At 44.6% G+C, this 21,254-nt stretch overlaps 2 protein-coding genes across 2 annotated transcripts in view; both read right to left on the reverse strand.

The window, feature by feature from the left end:
• ERICH3 (glutamate rich 3) overlaps positions 1-13,428 on the reverse strand; it is a 46,634-nt gene extending 33,206 nt beyond the window's left edge. Inside the window, exon 1 of the mRNA XM_018576862.1 lies at positions 13,352-13,428. Coding sequence (XP_018432364.1) covers positions 13,352-13,371 — 20 coding nt within the window. The 5' untranslated portion in view covers positions 13,372-13,428. The remainder of the gene's footprint in view (positions 1-13,351) is intronic.
• A 3,021-nt stretch (positions 13,429-16,449) lies between these two features.
• Positions 16,450-21,254, reverse strand: part of CRYZ (crystallin zeta) — a 14,234-nt gene continuing 9,429 nt past the window's right edge. The window contains exons 8-10 of the mRNA XM_018576869.1: positions 19,125-19,226; positions 17,948-18,043; positions 16,450-16,721 (exon numbers count right to left, since the gene is read on the reverse strand). Coding sequence (XP_018432371.1) covers positions 16,560-16,721; positions 17,948-18,043; positions 19,125-19,226 — 360 coding nt within the window. The 3' untranslated portion in view covers positions 16,450-16,559. The remainder of the gene's footprint in view (positions 16,722-17,947; positions 18,044-19,124; positions 19,227-21,254) is intronic.

Genomic DNA, 21,254 nt, shown 5'->3' on the forward strand with positions numbered 1-21,254 from the left:
AAAAAAAGGGGGGGGGGGGAAGTTATTCTATAGCTCAAAACTGCTGCTATTCTTAATGGGAAATATGGATTATGACAGTTTTGCCTATTTATATAGCTTGTCATCATATGTCTGATTGTACAATGTTCTTCAGATCTACAAACAATTATGTAATGCAAGGACTGGCCTGATTGTATGCAGATTGGTTGGATAGATTCGGTAGGTCCTCATATTACATACCGTAGTTTTGGTACTAAAATTGTACGGTCAGATTGTAACATGTATGATATCTCTTAAGCTGCCCCACTCTTCTTTTTTTTTAGACTTACCTTTCTGGGGTTGATTTATAAATCCTTTGTGCAGCTCTTTGCTGTGCAAATGAGGTTTGCAGCGTTGTATGGCCACTAGAGGGAGCTGATGAGCATAGAAAATCCCTATGTTCTTTGCTTCCATCTAGTGGCCATACAGTGCAGCAAATAGTGTTCGCATAGCAAAGAGCTGTGTGAACGGTTTGTAAATCAGAGAAAGGAAGACACCTTTTAGTAAAATATATGGGGGTTTTTTTGGGGGGGTTTTGAAGCCCGTGGAACGTGCGTCTAAACCATCTTCCCCCTGTGAACAAAAAAAGTGAACCGTGAAATCACAGCACACAAAAACGTGCACAAGGGTGCAAGGTCCTTCCAAAGAAGGGACCCATTTCCCGACCCCCCGGGGCGCAAGGCTCCTGACAGGGGTTGAGACTGTTAGTCCTGAACCCGATGGCCGGTGGACCACCGATCCTTTTGGGGACCTGCCGAAACAGGTCCCTCACAGTACTAGGCAGGGGGGATCTCCCGAAGAGAAACCCCCCTCCTGGGTGGGAGGAGACAGAGAACCCCGTAGGAGGCACAGAATCTCCTCCCAGCGTCAGGAATAGGCCCCCGAAGAAACCTGCACCATCAGCATCTGTGGGTCAATGCCAAAAAAAGGCCAATCGTGTATCGTGCATAAGGTGCGATAAATAATAAGTGCCAGTGCACCACGCTGACAGGTCCTAGGGGCCGAGTGCAAAAAAATTGCCCCGGACTAGCCATTATATGTTGACAAATATAAACGAATGCAAAGCTCTGACTGCAATACTCGCCTATCTTTGTCCCCCTGCAGACTCACAGGACTAGTGCCGGTCCTCTTATGGGGTGAATGACGCCCAGCATCATTACACCCACTTCCTGTCAGTGCAGGGGGTCATGGGATCTGAAGCAACATAGTCAGCATGTCAACTAGGCCACTAGCCATTTAAAAAAAGCAAACCGACACCTACCCCAGCATCTGCTCAATGCCAGCCTAGGCCAAGGTTATTAACATATTTTAAATGGGCCCTAGTGTGTGTGTGCAATAGGGACCTTAGATTGTAAGCTCTTTAACCACCTCCGGGCCGGCCGTAGTAAAAAAAACGCTCGCCGCTGGGCGCGCGTGAGCGGGAAACGGCCGAAATGTAAAAACAGGCAGCGATGCCTGTTACCATACAAGCGATCCGCTGGCTGTAGAGAGAAGAAAAAAAAAGGAAAAAAAATGTAAGTCCCCCCCCAAAAAAAAGGTTACAGCACATACCGGACTCAAAGCCGGACTGTCCGGTGAATCTTGGACACTGAAGATCCGGACTGTCTGGGTGAATCTCGGACAGGTGGCAAACCTAGGGGAGGGAGGTCACACGCCTCCTCCCTACCCAACCAGGGCTCCACCGGGACCAGGAGGTAGGGCTGTGACAGTTGACAAACGATCAGGGCACTGGAACACGCACACTCACCCTGCACCTCCACCCGGATCAGGAAGCAGTGCTCTGACAGTTAAAAAACGATCATCCTATACTCCACTTACTGTGAGGCGCTCTACAGAAGGCACATGACACAGCTCACAGCTTCCAACACAGTGCCGCCTCAGCGGTAGGGTTGTCCCTGTCTGCCTGAAATTTTGACATCTTGTAGACCGTGGCTCAGCTGGCCGCAAACCGGACCCAAGATTCCAAACCCGGACTGTCCGGGTGAATCCCGGACAAGTGGCAACCCTAGGTATACTAATACCTGTAATAAATACAAAACATACATATACATGAACTAGCCATGTATATACACTGCTGACACCATTTGCTTAGTAAAATGTCCCCAGAATTTATAAAAAAAAAGTTGGGAACCATTGAATGTAATACGGGACCACAATAGGGCCACAATAACCCAGGAAGAGGAGCGTGAAGGGGCCGAATAGAGTCAGATTTTAGCCTTGTACTGATTGTAGCCTTTTCCTTTCATTGATACAAAGTTTACTCTGCACTGTGGAAGATTACAATGGCTCCAATGGCTCTATAGCAACTGTCTAATGTTACCTTGGCACCTGTTTGCATGCTACCAGGAACTGAACTGCACCATGTGTTTACACTGCACCACCTATAAACCCGGATCACAGCTTGATGTACGCAGTTAGAAAATCAAATATTCACATACCATTGATAAAAGTCCTGATTACATTATCAGGAACTGAGATATTGGGGAGGGATTTTGTAACGCACAACTAACTTCCTGCTAAAGGGATTCTCCGGAGTTTCTTTAGAGTTTCAGATATGAACATAAATGTGATCAGCAAATAAAGTTCTTGTTTTATGTTTAGTTCGCAATTATTAGCGGTCATTATATAAGCAGACACGGCTTCCTGCTTAGTAATTATGCCAATTAATGGTCCTTTTTCCTTCTCTCAAAGCCAGTCAAGGTGGAGACATAAAACCTGATTTATAAAGCTTAAAGCTGAACTTAAATATATTCCTGAATAGCCAGAAAAGGAAAGAAATCCATTTGTGCAGCAAATGCCAGACATAACTTGGAAAAGTAGTGATAACATCATTATTGTGCTGTGCAGAGAGCAGAGCTCTCAGGAGGGACCCAACAGGCTCCACCCACTACCGTCAGCCTGCACAAAAGTACAGGAGGGGGCAGAGACCAGACCAGTCACCCTGCAGAAGGAGGGAGAGCAGAAGTGAGTGGTCTTTATTACAGGAGGGGGCGGAGACAAAACCAGTCAGAGAGAGCAGCAGTCACGTACAGTGCAGGACCAGCAGTCCCCAATGGTCTTGCATTGTACGTGAGGATGTAGAAGTGCCTGCCCACATTCAGGCGCTGGGGAAAAGAGAACCGGCTTTCGTGGGACCATGAAGTAAGGTTCATTCTACTCTGTTATATAGTTCTCTTGACAAAATGACATGGCCATGCAGTGGGCAGCCAATGAAGCCTCAGGGGCCGCTGTCAATCATTAGGGCTGTGTCAGCTAAGGGGTGTAAGGGAGCAATCAAGTTGTACAGGCTGGCCATGCATTGCCAAATACAGTCTGTAGTCCACTAGTCCACAGTGCACCATAGGGTGACAATGCTGCTTCTGTGCAGGGAGTGGCTCAGAGAGCATTGTCACCCTAAGACAGGATGTTAAGGGATTAGTAAGGATCACTAGAAAAAAGACAAAAGGAAGAAAAGGAAATGAAAAGAATGACAGCACTTAGTTAAGGGTAGGTTAATATTTTAGGATGTTTTATTTTTAGGCTTTATACTTAGGGGCTAAATTGTAAACAATTTGTAGAGCCCTTCGCCCTGTGAATCTCTGGGATTGTTCATTCTGTGCAAGTGGAGGCAAAAACAAACATTGTCTGTATATTTTTATGATTGAATTTCATATTTGGAAAATACCGCATTATGGCCACTAGATGGAGCTGGGGAACATAGGAAATAAATACATTCTGTGCAAATGGAGGCAAAAATGAACGTTCTCTCTAAATTTTTATGGTTGAATTTAATATTTGGAAAATACTGCATTATGGCCACTAGATGGAGTCGAGGAGCAAAGGAAATAAATACTTCTTTCCTATGCTCCTCAGCTCCATCTAGTGGCCATAAGAGTTGAGTTTCCTTTACTTTGGAGAGACATCCTCTTATCTGTTGTGAAATAAAATTGCTCCAGTGAGACAGGAAGCAATAAACCTGAAAAGGATTTGTCCCCAGAATAAGAGTTGATGGTAAATCTTCCAATGGGGACACCTCTTTCAGGGACAGTCTAAGAAGAGAATTCTCACTTTGGGAGCTTTCCTTTAACTTCCTGTTGTGTTTCTGGGACAGGAAGTGAAGTGAAATCTCTCCAACGGTACGCAGAGAGTAAAAAAAAACAAAAAAAAACGTACTTTTTCATTCCCATACAATATCCGAAACAATAGCTCAGTCGGCTACAGGTTTGATGAGCCCGCTGGAAAGCGTCCAATAGGAGTTTGTGAAAAGAACGTATAATTGAAGTCCCGGTAGAGCTGGCATCACCTTTCCAGTAATATAGAGCGATTGAATGTCCCTGGGAGATGGTCCCTTGTCAGCCGAGCTTAGTCTTCCCGGTGGTCATGTTATGCGCTGAATAACTTTCAAAACAATGGAGCTCTATGTGCAAAAACACAGCACAGGTAACACAGGGGAGTTGCACTTGGCAACAGACCAAATTTTAGATACTGTTTTTTTCCCTACTGCATCTTCGTTACCTAGCAACCAATCATATTCCAATGTTTAAATTGTTGCAACAAATAGCTAAAATAATAAGATTCGGGTTTATTAAAATGAGTATCCTGGGGTTGATGTATAGGAGCTGCCAATGCCAACTTTTATTTTAAAAGGTGCAGGTGCCATAGGTGTCAGTTCCCCAGGTCTAGTGAGACCAAACTGAGCAAATTACTATGACGAGCAGAGTGACTTTCACTGCTCTATGCACACAGTGCTGGACGGGGGGATATCCAGCCTGATGCTGCTTGCAATACTCCAGTCCATCATTACTCTTTAGAGGCCCAGGAGCTCAGATGAAGTGGCACGGGGCCCTTCCAGCATTTATCAGGTAAACATTGCCAGGGATCCCAAAAAGCACTTTCAGGGACGTGTCCCTCTCATTTCAGGGAGGTGCCCTCTTCCCCTCCCCCCCCCCATCCGCGGAGGGGGGCTAGGGGGGGGGCTGGGAGAGAGCACCCCCCTGAAATGATGGTAGATAGCACAGGAAGCAATAGCTTCTTTTGCTATCTGCAGGCTTTTTTTAAAAAAAAATTTAAGTATTCTGACAGTTGCAGTCGTCAGAATAATAAAAAAAAAAAAAGGCATACGAATGCATAGCTAGATTCCTATTGGCTATTGCACTTTGCAATTCAGGTCCCCCTCTGCTGATTGCTGAATTTTTCTATGAGGTCCTCTTCTGGTGATTGAAAGCAGCAGAGGGCGGGTGCATTAGCTAGTTTGCTATTGGCTATTGCAAAGTGCAATAGCCAATAGGAATCTAGCTATGCATTTGTATGCCTTTTCTGCCTGACGACGGGCCGTGGCTCCCGATGTCAGATAAGAAAAAAAAAAACGATCGCGGGGAAAAGGTTTAATCTGCTCGATCGAGGAGTCTAAACCTTTCCGGGAGGAAGTGTTTCTCTCCCGGGCGGCCGGGAGCATCTATCTAATAGCGGCAGATTCCCTGAGCGTCCGGGAGAGTTGGGATGTCTGCATTGCTCCCACTAAACACCAATGACAGTGCACAATGACCACCAGTGAGGGGCACTGACCACCAGTGTAAGGCACTGACCATCAATAAGAGACACTGAACATAAGTGAAGGGCACGACAAACAATGAGCAGCACTGATCACCGGTGAGTGCATTGACCACCACTCAGGGGCACTGCACCCTATACAATACATAGTCCTGACCATTGCACCCTATACAATACATAGTCCTGACCACTGCACCCTATACAATACATAGTCCTGACCACTGCCACCTTATACAATACATTGTCCTGATTGTTGCACTCTATACACTGTGTGGTATGTTACACAGTACTGCCCAAAGTGTTTATTGTCTGAACAGTTGCTGGTTGCTAAGTAGTCCTAATGAGGTTTTCCTTTAAGGCAAGCTCAGGCAAAGGGTCACTTTGTCTGCCGAGGAACGGGTGAGCCACTAGACAAAACGAGCAGTTAACCATTGCAGAGCCCTTGCAGTGCAATTCTTCCACAACTGAGTTTATATTATCATAGACATTAGTAGATTGATCACAGACATTCGCAAAGCAGGATGTGCGCGGTATTTACAAACATTTAACTGAGAAATGTAGACTATGAACTGCGGATGATCTGCGCACATTCGCACAGTGCAAAATTTGGAAATGGAGAGCAGCTACGTCCATGACTGTCCCCCAGGTGAGTGATATTAGGCACCAAATCCACCCCGGTCCCCCCCTCCCTTCTTCATCAACATGCTAATGACATTCAATACATGTATACATTATTTTAGGTCCAGTGATGTCATCACTGAATCTCTCTGATCCTCTATGCAATGCAGGCATGTCATAGCTGGTGGGAGGAGCCGGCAGGGTGATTCCTGAAAACATCACAGCACCCTGCTTTGGTACTCCAAGAGCCCTCAGGCCTATTGCAAGCAGTGGGCTGGCTCTAGGGAGGAGTTATGCAAATATCAAAATGCCTTGATGGATGTCAGCCTGGAGGAGCACGTCTTCCTAGACAGGATGTATTTGCATGCAGACCACTCAAGGTAACGCCCACATATCATGCTGAGACTCCATTACTGAAATAACTGAAATCCAATGAATGAAAGGTGCGGGTGTCCTTTTTTTTCTTCCTTGGAGTGTCCCTTTAACAGTCCTTGTGACACATCTCCCCATGTTGATGCCAGCAGCTGTCCTCTATATCTGATCATATCATCCTAAAGTTTGTGCGCTGCATTAACCTGTTGCATAGGTAAGTGACACCAGAGTCATTTATTTACACAGCACGCGGAGTAATGAGGTGTCACCCGACTCAGGTAACAGATCAATTCTAACAGCTCCGAGATGACTGATGAAAAACAAGCAAGTCCAGAATGACATAGCCAGAGCACTAAGCTGAGCTGGCCAGCCGGCAAGAGGGGCAACTGTCAGAGGTGCCGGTGAGTCTACACAGGGGAATAGGTTTGTCATCAGCAGAGCATTGCTGGGAAATCTAATCTGTAATCTCAGGAGATCTCAGAGAAAAGCATGTTCCTCCCCTGAGATGATGTGCATGGTCACATGTCCTAGTCACATGTGCCAGTAATCCAGGAAGTAAAAGGAGAGCTAGTAATCTGCCCTTAATTAAACATGGCCACTGTCAGAAGACTGGAGAAGAAAAGAGAAATAAGGAATGCAAAGAATACAAAGCCGGCAATTATCTAGAAGTATGTGTGTGTAGATTGTCATCACTAAACATTTCTGAAGGTGTGATTGTGGTTATTTTAATGATATGGGTGAAGGTCCGCTTTAATGGGGAATTGAGATTTAGTTGTTGTTCAGCCTGCGGGCGCTCAATAACAATAAACTATAAGCCTACGGCCGGCCTTAGTTTGCTTTCCTCCAAATATGTAAACATCGGCTTATCTGAGATCGTGTTTGACTTTAACCAGCACTTTTGTATTATCTTTTGTTGTCTCAACCGAGCTTGGATCCCCGTCAAATCCTAATCCTATTACATGGGCGCTGGCCGACTTCAGTATAGAAAATGATAATAGTAATATGTATTCTTTCTGTATGGAACAAAGTATCACCAGGGAGGTAAATCTTCTCTATGAGGACCTGAAGTGATACAGAGATCGCCGTCCCGCCCACTCCCCCAAGACAAAGGCTGTGTGCGGAATATTCATCTAATCTTCTGTATACAGAGCGGAATCTGAATGTCATGAAATCTCTTTATAAAATAAGATTAGGAAATAGAAAACAAAGGATATGAAGATGATCGGCTTCACAGTATTCCGTTTCTCATTCCCCTGACATGACCTGTACACCTTATACGACTTGATACAAAGGGTTCCCCTTCTGAAAATCGGTGAACTCTGGGCACATATAAAATACACATATGAGGGGGATTAATCAAAACTGGAGCAGACGAAATCTGGAGCAGCTGCGCATGGCAACCAATCAGCTTCTCTCTTCAGTTTGTTCAGCTAAGAGTTGAAAATGAAAGCGAGAAGCCGATTGGTCGCCATTAGGGTTGCCACCGGCTGGCTCACTGCGTTCTAGGGCAGGAGGGGGCGTGGCGGTGCATTGAAGTAAATGGCACCGCAGCCCCCCCCCCCCGGCCGTAGTGCAATCGCCCCTGCATCGGAATGTGCTACATCAATGCCAGCATTCTGGTCCGGTCAGAAAAAATAATGCATGCTGCATTTTTATGACCGCACTGGACCAGAATGCAAGCATTGATGTGCCACGTGTTTCCCGATGCGGGCCGATCGCACTGTGGCCTGGGGGGGTGGCTGACAAAAGTTAACTGAAAAAAATCCAAGGAGCTGGGGGGAAAATTGTTGGTGAAGACTGAATACCACATCCTATCAGATGCAGTCACTGTCTGGGCATTCAGACAACCGCAGGTGTCACAGCTCTCAGAATACAATAGCCAGCAGAGGAGATTCCTCCACCCGTGCTGTTTAGAATAGATGGGGTAATCAAGTGATTTTTTTCTCTGGCTGATACGTTTCTTTGCATTCAGCTGTTTGTCGGTGGTGCTGCTTTATATTGGGTTGCTTTCTTTTGCCCCAATTTTGGCCAATTATAATGAGCTACCCCATGCATCTCCAAACATTTATTTATTAATTAGTTCTCACATTAGACACGGTTACAAAGTCAATCAATATTTACTAGATACTTGAGACCCAGCGGAACAGGTGTGAACAGATCTGTATAAATGGGGTCCGTATCCATAAGTAAATCGCAAGCTGAGGGGGTGGGGCCTGCCCGAAATGAAAGGTTTTAGAAAAGTCTCCTTGAGCTGCCCATACACCTTACGATTATCGGCCGATTTCCGAATACGATCGCGTTTTTGTCCAATATTCATAAGGGTGATGGTCGGTGTATAACCACAAATACTGTACAATCGATCGAATTTTGACTTTCCAGCAGGTTTGAAAACTTCGGAGGATCGTGCGATTTTCGCAAGGTTGGTGGCGTTTCCGTACGTCAAAATTCAGACGATTTACACTGCTCATGCGCAGACAAAAATACGTGCCGTGGATTACCGCAATTCTTCCGGTTGCTTCCTTCCACTTATCACTGATTCAACCTTGCGATAATCGGGGGCAGGATGGGGCCTGCCGTACGAAAATCATACGACGGTTGGATCATCGGACGAAAAGTGTCGCCCGATGATCGCAAGGTGTGTGGGCAGCTTTACAGGGACACTGCGATGAAACAAAACCCTCGTTAGAAGGTTCTGATGGAAGCGGCGTACTCATTTCAGAGCAAGGACTCTGTCATCAGGTTTAATTCCAAGTGGCAGAACTAGTATGCAGCAACATGAAAGATTATAATATTATTGTATTATTATCTGTCATTATTTTATAATTATCTGGTATTATTTTGGTATTACCGTGTTTCCCCGAAAATAAGAAACTGTCATATTTTTTTTACCCCCAAAAAACTCACCAGGTCATATTTTCAGGGTATTTCTTATTTTTTATTTTTTGGTATGGTAAGAATGAGAATAATACTGTTGCTCTTTCTTTCTTTTGCTACTGGTCAGTATCGGTAATGCTGATCCCTTTCTTTCACAGGCGGAGTGCATCTGGTATCCCTCCGCCTGTCACAGTAACCGGCGCTATAGAGGAAGAATCGGCTAATGCGGCTCTGCTCCCTCCGCCGCCTTGCTTTCTACAGCGCCCGCTTCCTTTGCCATCAGGGACAGCGGTACCAGCGGTGCAGCAGTGGGGACAGCGCGGTAAAGTACGGTACTATTTACCGGTACACATTACAGTACCATTACATTATCAGTGCCTTCAGGGGGACAGCAGTTGGTGAAGTATGGTACTGGAGTGCTCCCTGTCACTGCGCTGGCTGGAGGGAGTGCCCTGTCATCCCCTTAATACAGTATGTCCCTGCAGGCTGATACCATCTCTCCTGCAAGTTCCCCCTCACATGCTACCACCAAACTAGGTCTTATTTTCAGGGTAGGTCTTATATTACAGGAATCTTGAAAAATAGTGCTAGGTCTTACTTTCAGGGAAACAGGGTATCTACTATTTTTATATTATTATCTATTATGACATTATCATTGTATTATTGTCTGTTCTTAGTATTTTTTTTAAATCTATTATTATTGTTATTATCTATTATTATATTATCTGTTATTATTTTACTATCTGTAATTATCATAATGTTTATTATTATTGCATTATTTTCTGTTTTTTTGTTAAGGTCAGTCTTTTAGATGCGTTTTTGACAACAACAAAAAAAAATATGTATATTTTTTTAGTTTAACATGGGCTTTCAGTGCGTTCCAGGCATTTGCATGCGTTTTTGATGCGTTTGCAGATCCAGAGCAGGTAAAATAGGGCCTGCTGCAGTTTTTTTTTACCTGCTCTGGATCTGCACACTGCCATGTGAACTGGAGCTAAAAATACCATTGGAATACATTGGACGCAGTTTTGATCCGGTCTGCAACTGCTCTGCACCTGCGCCACGCTTGGTGTGAACAAGGCCTAATAATACTAACAATAGTAATAATAAATCCAGATCCAACAAATATACATCGTCCAGTAAAGTATTTCTTTCCATTTTTGGCCAAGCACTTACAGTCATCATGTTTCCAAATAGCGCCAACTCTCTCAGCTCGGCTTCCCTGAACTTCCTGTCCAGTATAAGATCACAAGGGAGAGAGCCGTCTCCAGCGGATGTCCATCTAGTAGCTTGGAGAAGGGAGAAGGGAGAAGGGAGAAGAGGAGCAGGGTGCAGGGAAGCGGATTGTCCTGTTACGCCTGAGTGTTTGTGGAGACACACACAGCTTACTAGCACACACAAGGGTGGCTCCATAGGACCTTGCAATAGTGAGGAACCACAATAATACAGGATATCAGGTCCAGTGCTCAGGGGACCAGCTGTGGGATGCTAAAACTTTTGAACATCAAGAAGCAGCATCCATTGTAAGAGATTTCATCAGCATTTGAAATAGCTGAAAAACCTTTAGACTTTAATATCACTTTAACCCCTAACAATACACCACATGTGCAATTAAAATGTAGTGCATGACTAATGCAGGGGTAGCCAAACTGCGGCCCTCCAGCTGTGGTTGAACTACAAATCCCATGAGGCATTGCAAGATTCTCACAGCCACGACTCCCAGAGACAGATGCATCATGGGATTTGTAGGTTCAACACAGCTGGAGGGCCGGAGTTTGGCTACCCCTGGTGTATTGCGTTAGGGTAGCCCATTAAAGAAGAACTCCGGGGGAATTTTTTTTTTTTTAACCCTTGCAGTAGTGCCACCCCCCTCCACTGCAGCAGTCAAAGGATCCTTGGACCATCATGTTCTGTACAGTGGATTCGACGTGCGGACGCCTAGAGACATCCCATCACTGCAGGGGAGGGAGGGACAGGCTGGAGGGAGCGCTGTGACAGCTGGCCGCCTCTGGGGTTTAGGTGAGTATAACTTTTTTTTTTATTCGAGCACTTAACCCTCGCAGTGCTGGGGTAGCCCCACTGCAAGGGTTCTTCTTTTAAATCAAAATGCAAAAATAAGACGTTCCACAAAATTATTAAAGGAGAACTATGGGGTCAGTGTTTTTCCCCATAGTTCTCCTTAGGGTAACGGGAGGACACAAACTAGCGTCCTCCCGTTATCCTAAGCTCAGTATACCGCTAGCTACAGCTCGCGGTATACTGAGACGCCGCAGCCGGAGCGGATCCCGACGTAGATGACGGGATCCGCCCAGCTGCGTAAGAGACAGCTGGCTCTGCCTATCTAGAGGCAGAGCCAGCTGTCCCCGCCCCGTCCGTTTCGCCAGTCAGCGCTGGCAGATCGGAGCGGGGAGAGGGGAATCCAGCCCTCCCCGTCACGGCAGAGAGCCGTGACAGGATCGAGAGGCGAGCGAACATGGTATGTGTTTGCTCACCTCCCGATCTATTGAGCCGACCTGTGATGGTCTCATTGTCACAGGTCGGCTAGAACTATGAGGTGAGTGGAAATCACTCACCTCATAGTTCTCCTTTAAAACACACGATTAACACATGTGCACTGCTTTAGGAGCAATAATGGATTTCCATAAAATCTGGAATTAGACTGTTATGAGTGACCCGTACCCCATCAGATGGAACAAAGGGCCCATTTACATCTGTGCACTGCAGGAGGGCACATTACCTGCTTTGCAGTGTCATTCATTTCGAATGGCACTTCAACGCATGTAGTTCACCCTCCCATAGTGCATAGATGTGAATGGGCCCTTTGTTCCATCTGATGGAGTACGGGTCACTCATAACAGTCTAATTCCAGATTTTATGGGAATCCATTATAGCCGTATAAAGATTCAATCAGGTGTATGTTATAAAGCACTAAACATGTAAGTTGCGGAAAAATTCAGTTCGGTTATTTCAGAATTCAATCCTGAAATTCAATTCGGTTCGGATGATTTTGTCAGTTTCGGATAAGATCGCGAATACCACAGCTAACCATATACAAATATTAATACTAAAGCTGAATCTCCTAGACCCGAATGGCATTTAGGATCTGAATTTGTGAATTGCATCCTGGAGCTCCAGAATGCCATTCTGGTCTGGGAGCCATATACATATATTACGAAAGCTGAGGCTCCCAGACCCGAATGGCAATCGGGTCTAGGAGCCTGAGCTTTAGTATTATATGTATATACTGAACACAAATTTTCGCCATGGCATGTAACTGTTCTGGCAAACCAGATGCCTCCCATGTTGCCGTAACGAAAATTCGTGTTCAGACCCATTAAACCGAAAAACACATCTGATTGGCCAGAAAAGTCACATGCTTGGTTCAGTTTAATTTTTATACGGAAATTCGGATACAGACACATTCGGATGCATTGGGATTCGGAAATTCGGACGTGTCCGGATATCCAAATTGCAGAAAATTTGTCAGAAACTTGATCAGAACTAAACGAATCGCACATGTCTATAAAGCACAGTGCAGTTGGTAACAAGTCTTCGACAAAAGGCTTATTCCGAGTGGTTATTTGTTACTGCCTTAGCACTAGTGCAACACATAGACAAGGCAACGTGCACATGCCCGTTGGCGTGAATGGGCCCCTAATAAAAGTAACTATGGTTGTCCCCAGCATATGTGACACTTACATCCAACACTTTGACATTTCCCAATCAATCTACAGCCGCACCTATAACTGCATTGATTCGTCAACGTGGCCAGCGGCGCCTTGGCTTTGCGACAAGTCTCAAAACCATGGACGCAAAGTCTACTGCATCCAAAAAGGATGCCCCCCGGGGTGAAAAGGCACAGGCGGCGAGGGGGTTAAACGGCACGTCGTGCAGGCTTTGGCATGCGCAGAATTTTTGACACAACTTGGTAGCCACTTACCCGATGTATGGGTGACTCATGTTGGAGGTTGGCGTCTGGTCTTACGTTGAAGCATGCAAAGAGAAGAGGTACCAAAAAGCTTCTGTGTGCAAAAAATGTAAAAACAGCAGCTTGGTTCCAGCTGTGATCGCACGCTGAGGATTCCCCTATATGCCAGCCTGGTCTCCCGTCCTGTCCCTGTACTAGTTGCTAGGGTGAGACAGATAATGATGCTTGTGCACAAGGTAGGCAGGAAATTGCGGAGCCAATGGCGTTGAAAGCCAGCCTCTTGCTTCAATCAGCAGTCACTCCCCCAGCACAGGGGCTGACACTGCTGCTGCTATTGCTTGTGTCACTGATATATGCTTGCTGTTCCCTAGGAGCTGGTTTGTCATTCACAACAATGCAATGCTAACAAACAGCAAAAAAAGCTGGTCAGAGCTGCCTGTACTGGGGATACTCATATCAGCAACTTGATCTAGATACGAAGCTTTTAAGTAAATCACAAGATCATGATTGACAGGTCTGTCACTGGCTACCCACAATATACAGTATGTGGCCAAAAGTATGAGGACACCTGACCATTACACCTACACAATACAACCAAAAGCCTGATCACACCTACACTATAAAGCCAAAAGTATGAGGACACCTGACCATCACAACTATACTATACAGCCAAAAGTATGAGGACACCTGGCCATCACACCTACACTATAGAACCACAAGTATGAGGACACCTGACCATCACACCTACACTACAGAACCACAAGTATGAGGACACCTGACCATCACACCTACACTATTGAACCACAAGTATGAGGACACCTGATCATCACACCTATAGAACCACAAGTATGAGGACACTTGTAAATCTTGCCTACACTATACAGCCAAAAGTATGGAGGACACCTGACCATCACACCTACACCATATGGCCAAAAGTATGTGGATGCCCCTTTAAGATGACTGAGCTCAGGTGTTTCCAGTGAAAGGTAACATTAAAGTGCATCTAAACCTAAAAACAAAGTATTGCAGCTCATTGGTCCTTAGATGTGGTGACTGGCTTATTTTTCTTATTTCAGGGTTTTTCATTTTTTTCCCCTTTATTTTGAATTGGTGATCCTGTAAATAATACATTTCCTTTGCTGGTGTGACAATGCTCACATGTCCTTTTGTGTTAGGGCAACAGAAAACAAGATTGGAAAATGACCTCACCCTTTTCCTATTGTCCATACCATAGAGCAGGGATGGCCAAACTGCGGCCCTCCAGCTGTGGTGGAACTACAAATCCCAAGAGGCATTGCAAGATTCTCACAGCCACAGACATCACTCCCGGAGAGAGATGCTTCATGGGATTTATAGTTTCATCACAGCTGGAGGGCCGGAGTTTGGCCACCCCTGCCATAGAGGGACACAGTTCTGTAGTCAGCAGAGCTAAATAAGAATAAATGTAATTGATACAAAAAGTTACTAGCTACATTGTAACTGATATTTGTATGATTAAAGCTGAACTCCGGCCTTCCCTTCGGTTTTGCAGTTGTGCCGGCTCCTCTCCTGGACTGAACTTACTTTGATTTAATTTAACACACTGTGAGCTTCTCACAATGTGCGATAGAAGCTGCAGAAAGTCAGATACAGCCCACCTCATTTCCTGGCTGGAGAACATCCAGCAATATCAAGCTCATACCTCCCCAGACCTAGTGTTCCTGGCCCACCTTTCATTCCAGTTCTTCCAATCATTGATGCTCAACATCACATGTGGGTGTTACCTAGAGTGGTCTGCATGTAAATGCAGCCTGCCTAGGAATGCCCACTCCTCCAAACTGATATCCAGCCATCAACGCATTTTAATATTTGCATAACTCCTGCCAAGAGCCAGCCCACTGCTAGCACCAGGGATGGGGACTCTCAAAAGGGTTCAAGAGGCAAGGTGCTGTGATATGTTCAGGAAGCTCTATGCAGCTCCCTGGTGGCTCCGTTCACCAGTCACGATCTGCCTGCATTACATAGAGAAGTACAGAGACTCAGTGATGACATCTCCTAAAAAGGGACAAACTATCTCTCAGTACAATACAGACATGTAATAACCTTTAGTTTTGGATCCTCACACCCATCTTTGGGTGTCTTCACGCCTCTTGTTGCATTTGCATAATAACCCTTCAGAAGAATAGCTTAATATATCTAGGGGCACCAAGCAACTTTGCATATATTGTAGTCCATACCTTTTTTTTCCCCCTGTGCCTTGAGAGCCGTCATCACAGGCCCATGCCAGTGCAAACATTGGTTTGTCTGTGTCTGCACTGCACAGACCACAAACTACAAGCATGGAGCCCTTGCATACTTTTGGCTGCAGTGTCATGCATAGACTGGGACTGAGAACACAAGGATTTCAGGGACCTCACCAAATTTGATTTCCGTTTTCTACAATTAGCTGTCTGATATCACAGGTTATGATGTCATTGGGATGGGTGGTAACGGGGGTAAAGCAGCACTTGGGTGAACTCTGTTTGCACCAAGCCCCATTCTGCAGTATCGCCACTCTTCATCCTGAAAGCCAAAAGAATAAGCCACATCGCTTTAGAGCCAAAATGTCATTTATTGCCAAATGATCCTGAAAAATTTCAAGCGTGCAAACAGAATAAATGAAGTACTGAACCCTCCCGCATTAAGTATTTTCCCCTTTTGCTCCGTGTTACTATTAACAATTTCCAGGCTTATGAACAACTTTGTCCCAAAGATTTAAATTTGCCTGCTTAAAATTTGTCCAGCCCGTTCTGTCCTTGCAGCACTTCCCCAAACTTTCTGATCGGAGATTGTACACTGTATACAGATGACCTCCTGCATCAGGACTACATGTACCATGATCTTACACCCAGCACCACTCTGTAGGAGCTCCAGCTGTTACTTGCTCCCCCAAACCTTTGCAGTGCCGAGGCAGAAGCGGCAAATCAGGGTGGCTATGATGGGACTCAAAGGAGTCCCTGCATGGCAGTGTAGCACCATGTGTGTGGAAGTAACAGGGGCATGTATGTTGCAGGGTTTTTCTGCATAGGCAAAGGGGACAGTAACAGAAGTTCATGAGCTATGATGTATATATAAAATTTGTTAACGAGGGCTCAGTAACACTTTACCTTCAATACATAAGTGGCAATTGTCCTTTTCTCAATACAGATAAATCAGTTTACAAAATTATTGCAATTCTTTGCTCTGCAGGTGAAAGTTCAGCTTAGATGACAAAGATCATCTTTCCGGTGGCTCCGCTGCTCTGTATGATGTCTTCATGAGCTTGGGAGGCTTTCTCCAGGGGGTATTCAGGCCCGATGAGAGGTTTGACCCATCCGGCTTCCATCCCTCCAAAGAGGGCTGCACCAGCCTCCTTCCCGGCTTCCTGAATCCCCAGAAAAAAAAAAAAAAACACAAAAGCTTTTGTACAAGCAATTTTACAGCCTTCTAGAAAAACTATTTTTGGTATAAAAAAAAAAAATATATTAGGGAGGCACCAAAATTTCGGCCGCCAAAAACTTTCAGCTAAAAATGGTACTATGGGCTAGAGCTGCAGCTAATGATTATTTTCAAAATCGGTTAGCCGATTATTAAGTTCGATTAAATCGGTTAATCGGATAAACAAAAACATTTTAAAAAATGGCTCCAGACCCTGCTCCTCCTTACTACATCTCCCCGCGTCCCTTTGCCGATCGTGGGTGGGCGGTGAGTGTGAGACGGGGAGGAGGTGCGGCATGAAGAGCGTGGATGCGGGCGGGTCTGGCAGCGGCGAGTGAGGTGGGGAGGAGGTGCGGCGCGCAGCGTGTGTGGAGTCGTGAACAGGACCAACTGATCGGAAGCCGATTAATCGATTGAAAAAGTTGACAACTTTTTCAATAATCGATTATGTCGATTAGTTGTTGCAGCCCTACTATGGGCAAAAAGCAGATAGTACCAAAAAGGCTGAAAGTGCAGTGCATCCCTGTCAGCTGTCACAGGAGGCCAAGCTCTCCTCCCGTACCACCCTGCTAGGCCTCCAGTGACAGGCGAGTGAGGATAGTGCGCAGGTACAAGCACTCGGTAATCAGTACCGATCGCTGAGTGTTTGTAAATAACTGAGGACATAGTGAGCTTACCATGTCCCCAGTTATGAATGAACAGGAAGTGCTCTACATCACTTCCTATTCATTTATGATTGTGGACATAGTAACTGATACTATCTCCATAGTTTATGAATGAATAGAGGCTTCATGTTCATTCATAACAGGGGCTGCAGAAATTTAGGATTCTGTGTCCTGACTGTGAAAAAGTGGCTAGGAGTTGGGCCCCTTTTCACACGGGCTAATCAGGAGGGGATCCATGCACAGATCCCCTCCTGATAGCAGCAGTTTGGACTGGATGTCACCGCTGAGACATCCAGGTCCATCCAGTTTTTTTCCTCCATCTTGGGATGAAGGAAAGAACTAATACTGCCAGACGCCATATTGGTCTATGGGGAGTCTGGCATGATCAGGTCCAGTGAAATAGTACTGTTTGTTTTCCCAGACCTGGCTGGAGTCGGGGGAGGGGAAACCGGGTGTAAACGGACCACTGCGAAAATCTACTGATGTATGGCCGGCTTAAATCAATTACCTTAGTGGAGCTGAAGAGTGACACTCCAATGATGCTGGACTCCTTGGCCATGGTGTCCCTGGGGTTAATTTCAATAGGTCCTCTGCAGCCAACAATCTGGTGTAAAAAGAACAGAGTACAGCACTATTCACATTTATGTATATAACCATTTTAATTTCCCGTCCTTTGACACCAATAGTAAAACTCAGACTGATATCACTTCTTGTATTCCGATATAAGCATATCTAGGGCTTGTTCCTTAAAGTGATTCTCTACACATTCCTTTTGGCCTGTGAGGCAGCGCATTATAGGGACAGACCAATAGCAATGTTTGGGGGTAGGAGGGAGTGAGTGAACTCCACCACTACCTGGAAGTCCTGGACCTTTGCACATGTAGATTGGCCTGGGATTTGGGGGTCATACTAAAAAAAAAAAACCAATATCTTAAATCAGAGGTGCCTTGAAATGGCAGTGTGTCTTTGCATGTATTTGACAAATTGTACAAATAAAAACCTCTATTTTTTCTTATACAGTAAATGTAGAAATTAATTATGTACTTTGGTGTAGACTTGCTAGATGAAGTGAAATTATGTGTATTGTTATATTGTTACAGTGTACAGTATGTCTGGGCAAAAAAAAGTGTTGGGGAAACAAAAAGGCACCAAACGGTTAACCTTCTGGATTTTAACTAGTTGTGCACCCTGGAAATTATTATCTATATTACCACTTATATCTCTCATGTGCCTGTGGCACGCGCGAACATTGGGTTTATTAAACTTATACCACATGCTTCTGACCATCCTGATGCCACCTGGATTAGGCTCCTTTGAACATTGAGAGGGACCACCTACTGTGTGGAGGCAGCTGTATAAGAAATACACCATAAGGATTCTCTTCTAATCACAAGAACTACATTATAACAGTTCTCTTCCCCTTTCCTCATCCCAAGAACTTCACCACAAGGACTTTCCTCTCCTCCTAATAACTAAACCATGAAGACTCTTCCTCTCTCCTCATGTTAAGAAATACATCATAAAAGGTTCTCTTCCCCTCTCCTCATCCTAAGATCTACTCCATAAGGATTTTCTTTCTGTGAATGTTACTGAGAATTTGTCCCCACCAGGAGCACCACGTGCATCGCATAGATTTTGTTTTCTTAGTCCCGATGATAGTAAATAAATAAGTAAAAGATACTTACAATGACTCTGCCTCCAAGGGACAGAAGTTTCAGGTCATTACTCAGGTTAACATTAGAGAGCATTTCCAGTATGACATGAATGCCTTCTTCTCCAGCGGCTTCCTATTTAACAAAACACAGAATAATAAGAGGCACCGGTCATCAAAACATTATTATTATTATTATTATTATTATTATAATACAGGATTTATCTAGCAACAACATTTTACGCAGGGCTTTACAATATAAGGAAGACATTACAATCACAATACAATTCAAGACAAGTTGGTTAGGGAGGCCCTGCCCCTCAGGGCTTACAATCTGAAATAACTAAGTTATATATTATTTAAATTGTAACTACTTGTTTACATTTTAGTAGGATCTGAAAATAAGTCTGATGATCAGGGTTCTTATTTCTGGATATCAACTCAAGCTCCTATTGAGGAGTTCTGTAATGTTCTGATACCAAATCATTTCCATCAAGTTTTGGTCTGCTAGATACTTCCTCCCAATCTGAACAGCTTTTCATTCAGCAGAAAGTGCGTCCGAACACAGCGGAGAGATCTCTAATCTCACATGGAGAGAAGCATCCTTTAGACTGCGGAGGGGAGTTTCAGTAGCCACAGGGGGACGGAGAGGTTTGGGGGTAAATTTGGGTCCTGCCTGGATATACTGTTTCAGTTTATTGCACTATCCATGTGGACATTCCCTTTGCTAGTTACAAATTCATTTGAGCAGGTGCCATTTTTTTTTTTTGCTTTGACAGATAACAGTCTAACATACGGAAAGCTAATAACAAAGACCTGGCCGTGTTCCTAAAGTGGTCGTAAATCCCCAAAAATAAAAAAAATGAAAGCATCGCCATTAAAACTTCAAAACCATCAGTGCCTTTGTTTTTGGTAATCGAATTTGATTTTCCTTGGAAACACCTGTTGATCTTGCCAGTAAGTTGTCCTTCTTGGTAAGCAATAGCAACCATCTGCAGACTCATCTAGCGTTGCCACTGCTTTGCACAAACTCAGTTTCTTCATACAAACTAAAGCGACCTGTAGAGGTTACTATATCCATGAATCCATGCTTGATCATTTGATCACTTGTCCTCCCCTCTGCTCTGCTCAGCCCAGTCCACTGCCCTAGCCCATGCAGAGCCCATAAAGGTAAAGGGGTCATGTGACCTGAAGATTTTCTTTAGGAAACAAAAAAAAGTTTTTTAAACCGATTTTTTTATATTCTGTGTTGTTTATACCCAACTTCTGTACCTTGCACTACTCTGTAATTTAAGGAGAGGTATTCAGTCTAGCGTGAATGCTGCTGCTAGGCTAAATCACCTTACCAACCATACAATGTCCTCTGTCAATCCCTCCACTGCTCCCATTCGCCCCATAAATAACATTCAAAATACTAATAAGATACATCTCCAACCTCATCTCAAAATATCACCCAAATCATATTCTCAAGACCTCCAGTTTTCTAGCTCCCCTGCCAACTCCAGGACTTCTCCAGAGCCTCTCCCATCCTCTGGAACTCCCTACCCCAATATGTCTGCTTATCTCCTACTCTGTCCACCTTTAGGCAACACCTGAAAACTTACCTCTTCAGGGAAGTCTATCCCACCTCCACCTAACCATTGTACATTTACTTCTTCTATCAGTCCATTCCTTACCTTTTGTATCACTTACCCCTACTTTTAGATTGTAAGCTCTCAGGATCAGGGCCATCTTACCCTCCTTTATTAAATTGTATTTTACTGCCCCCCTGTGGAAACTATACAAATCATGTATAGTAATAAAAAATACGGTTATAAACACTTTAACCCCTTCGTGATGGGAGACGTACACTGTACATCGCGCCACAAAGTGCCCAAATGACTGGCCACATACAGCGGCTCAGTATTTGTCTTAAATGCTCAATAGACTGGCCGATGGTTTCAAAGTTGTGCGATACATTTCAGGCACAATGTTACAATGTATCTCTGTGCCTGAAATGTATCACCTCTGATCGTCTGGGCAAATAAGAAATATTTATTTAGTGAGATCTGATTCCGACATGCCGTCAGGATCAGTCGTTAAAGATTATTATTAGCTGTTGCCAAGTTTGGAGCAGCTTAACCAAAAAAAAAATAATTAATTAAATCAAGCAGTCATTGCAAAT

This window comes from Nanorana parkeri, unplaced genomic scaffold, assembly GCF_000935625.1.
Source record: "Nanorana parkeri isolate BGI_ZX_2015 unplaced genomic scaffold, ASM93562v1 scaffold79, whole genome shotgun sequence".
In the NCBI taxonomy this organism is placed as follows: Eukaryota; Metazoa; Chordata; class Amphibia; order Anura; family Dicroglossidae; genus Nanorana; species Nanorana parkeri.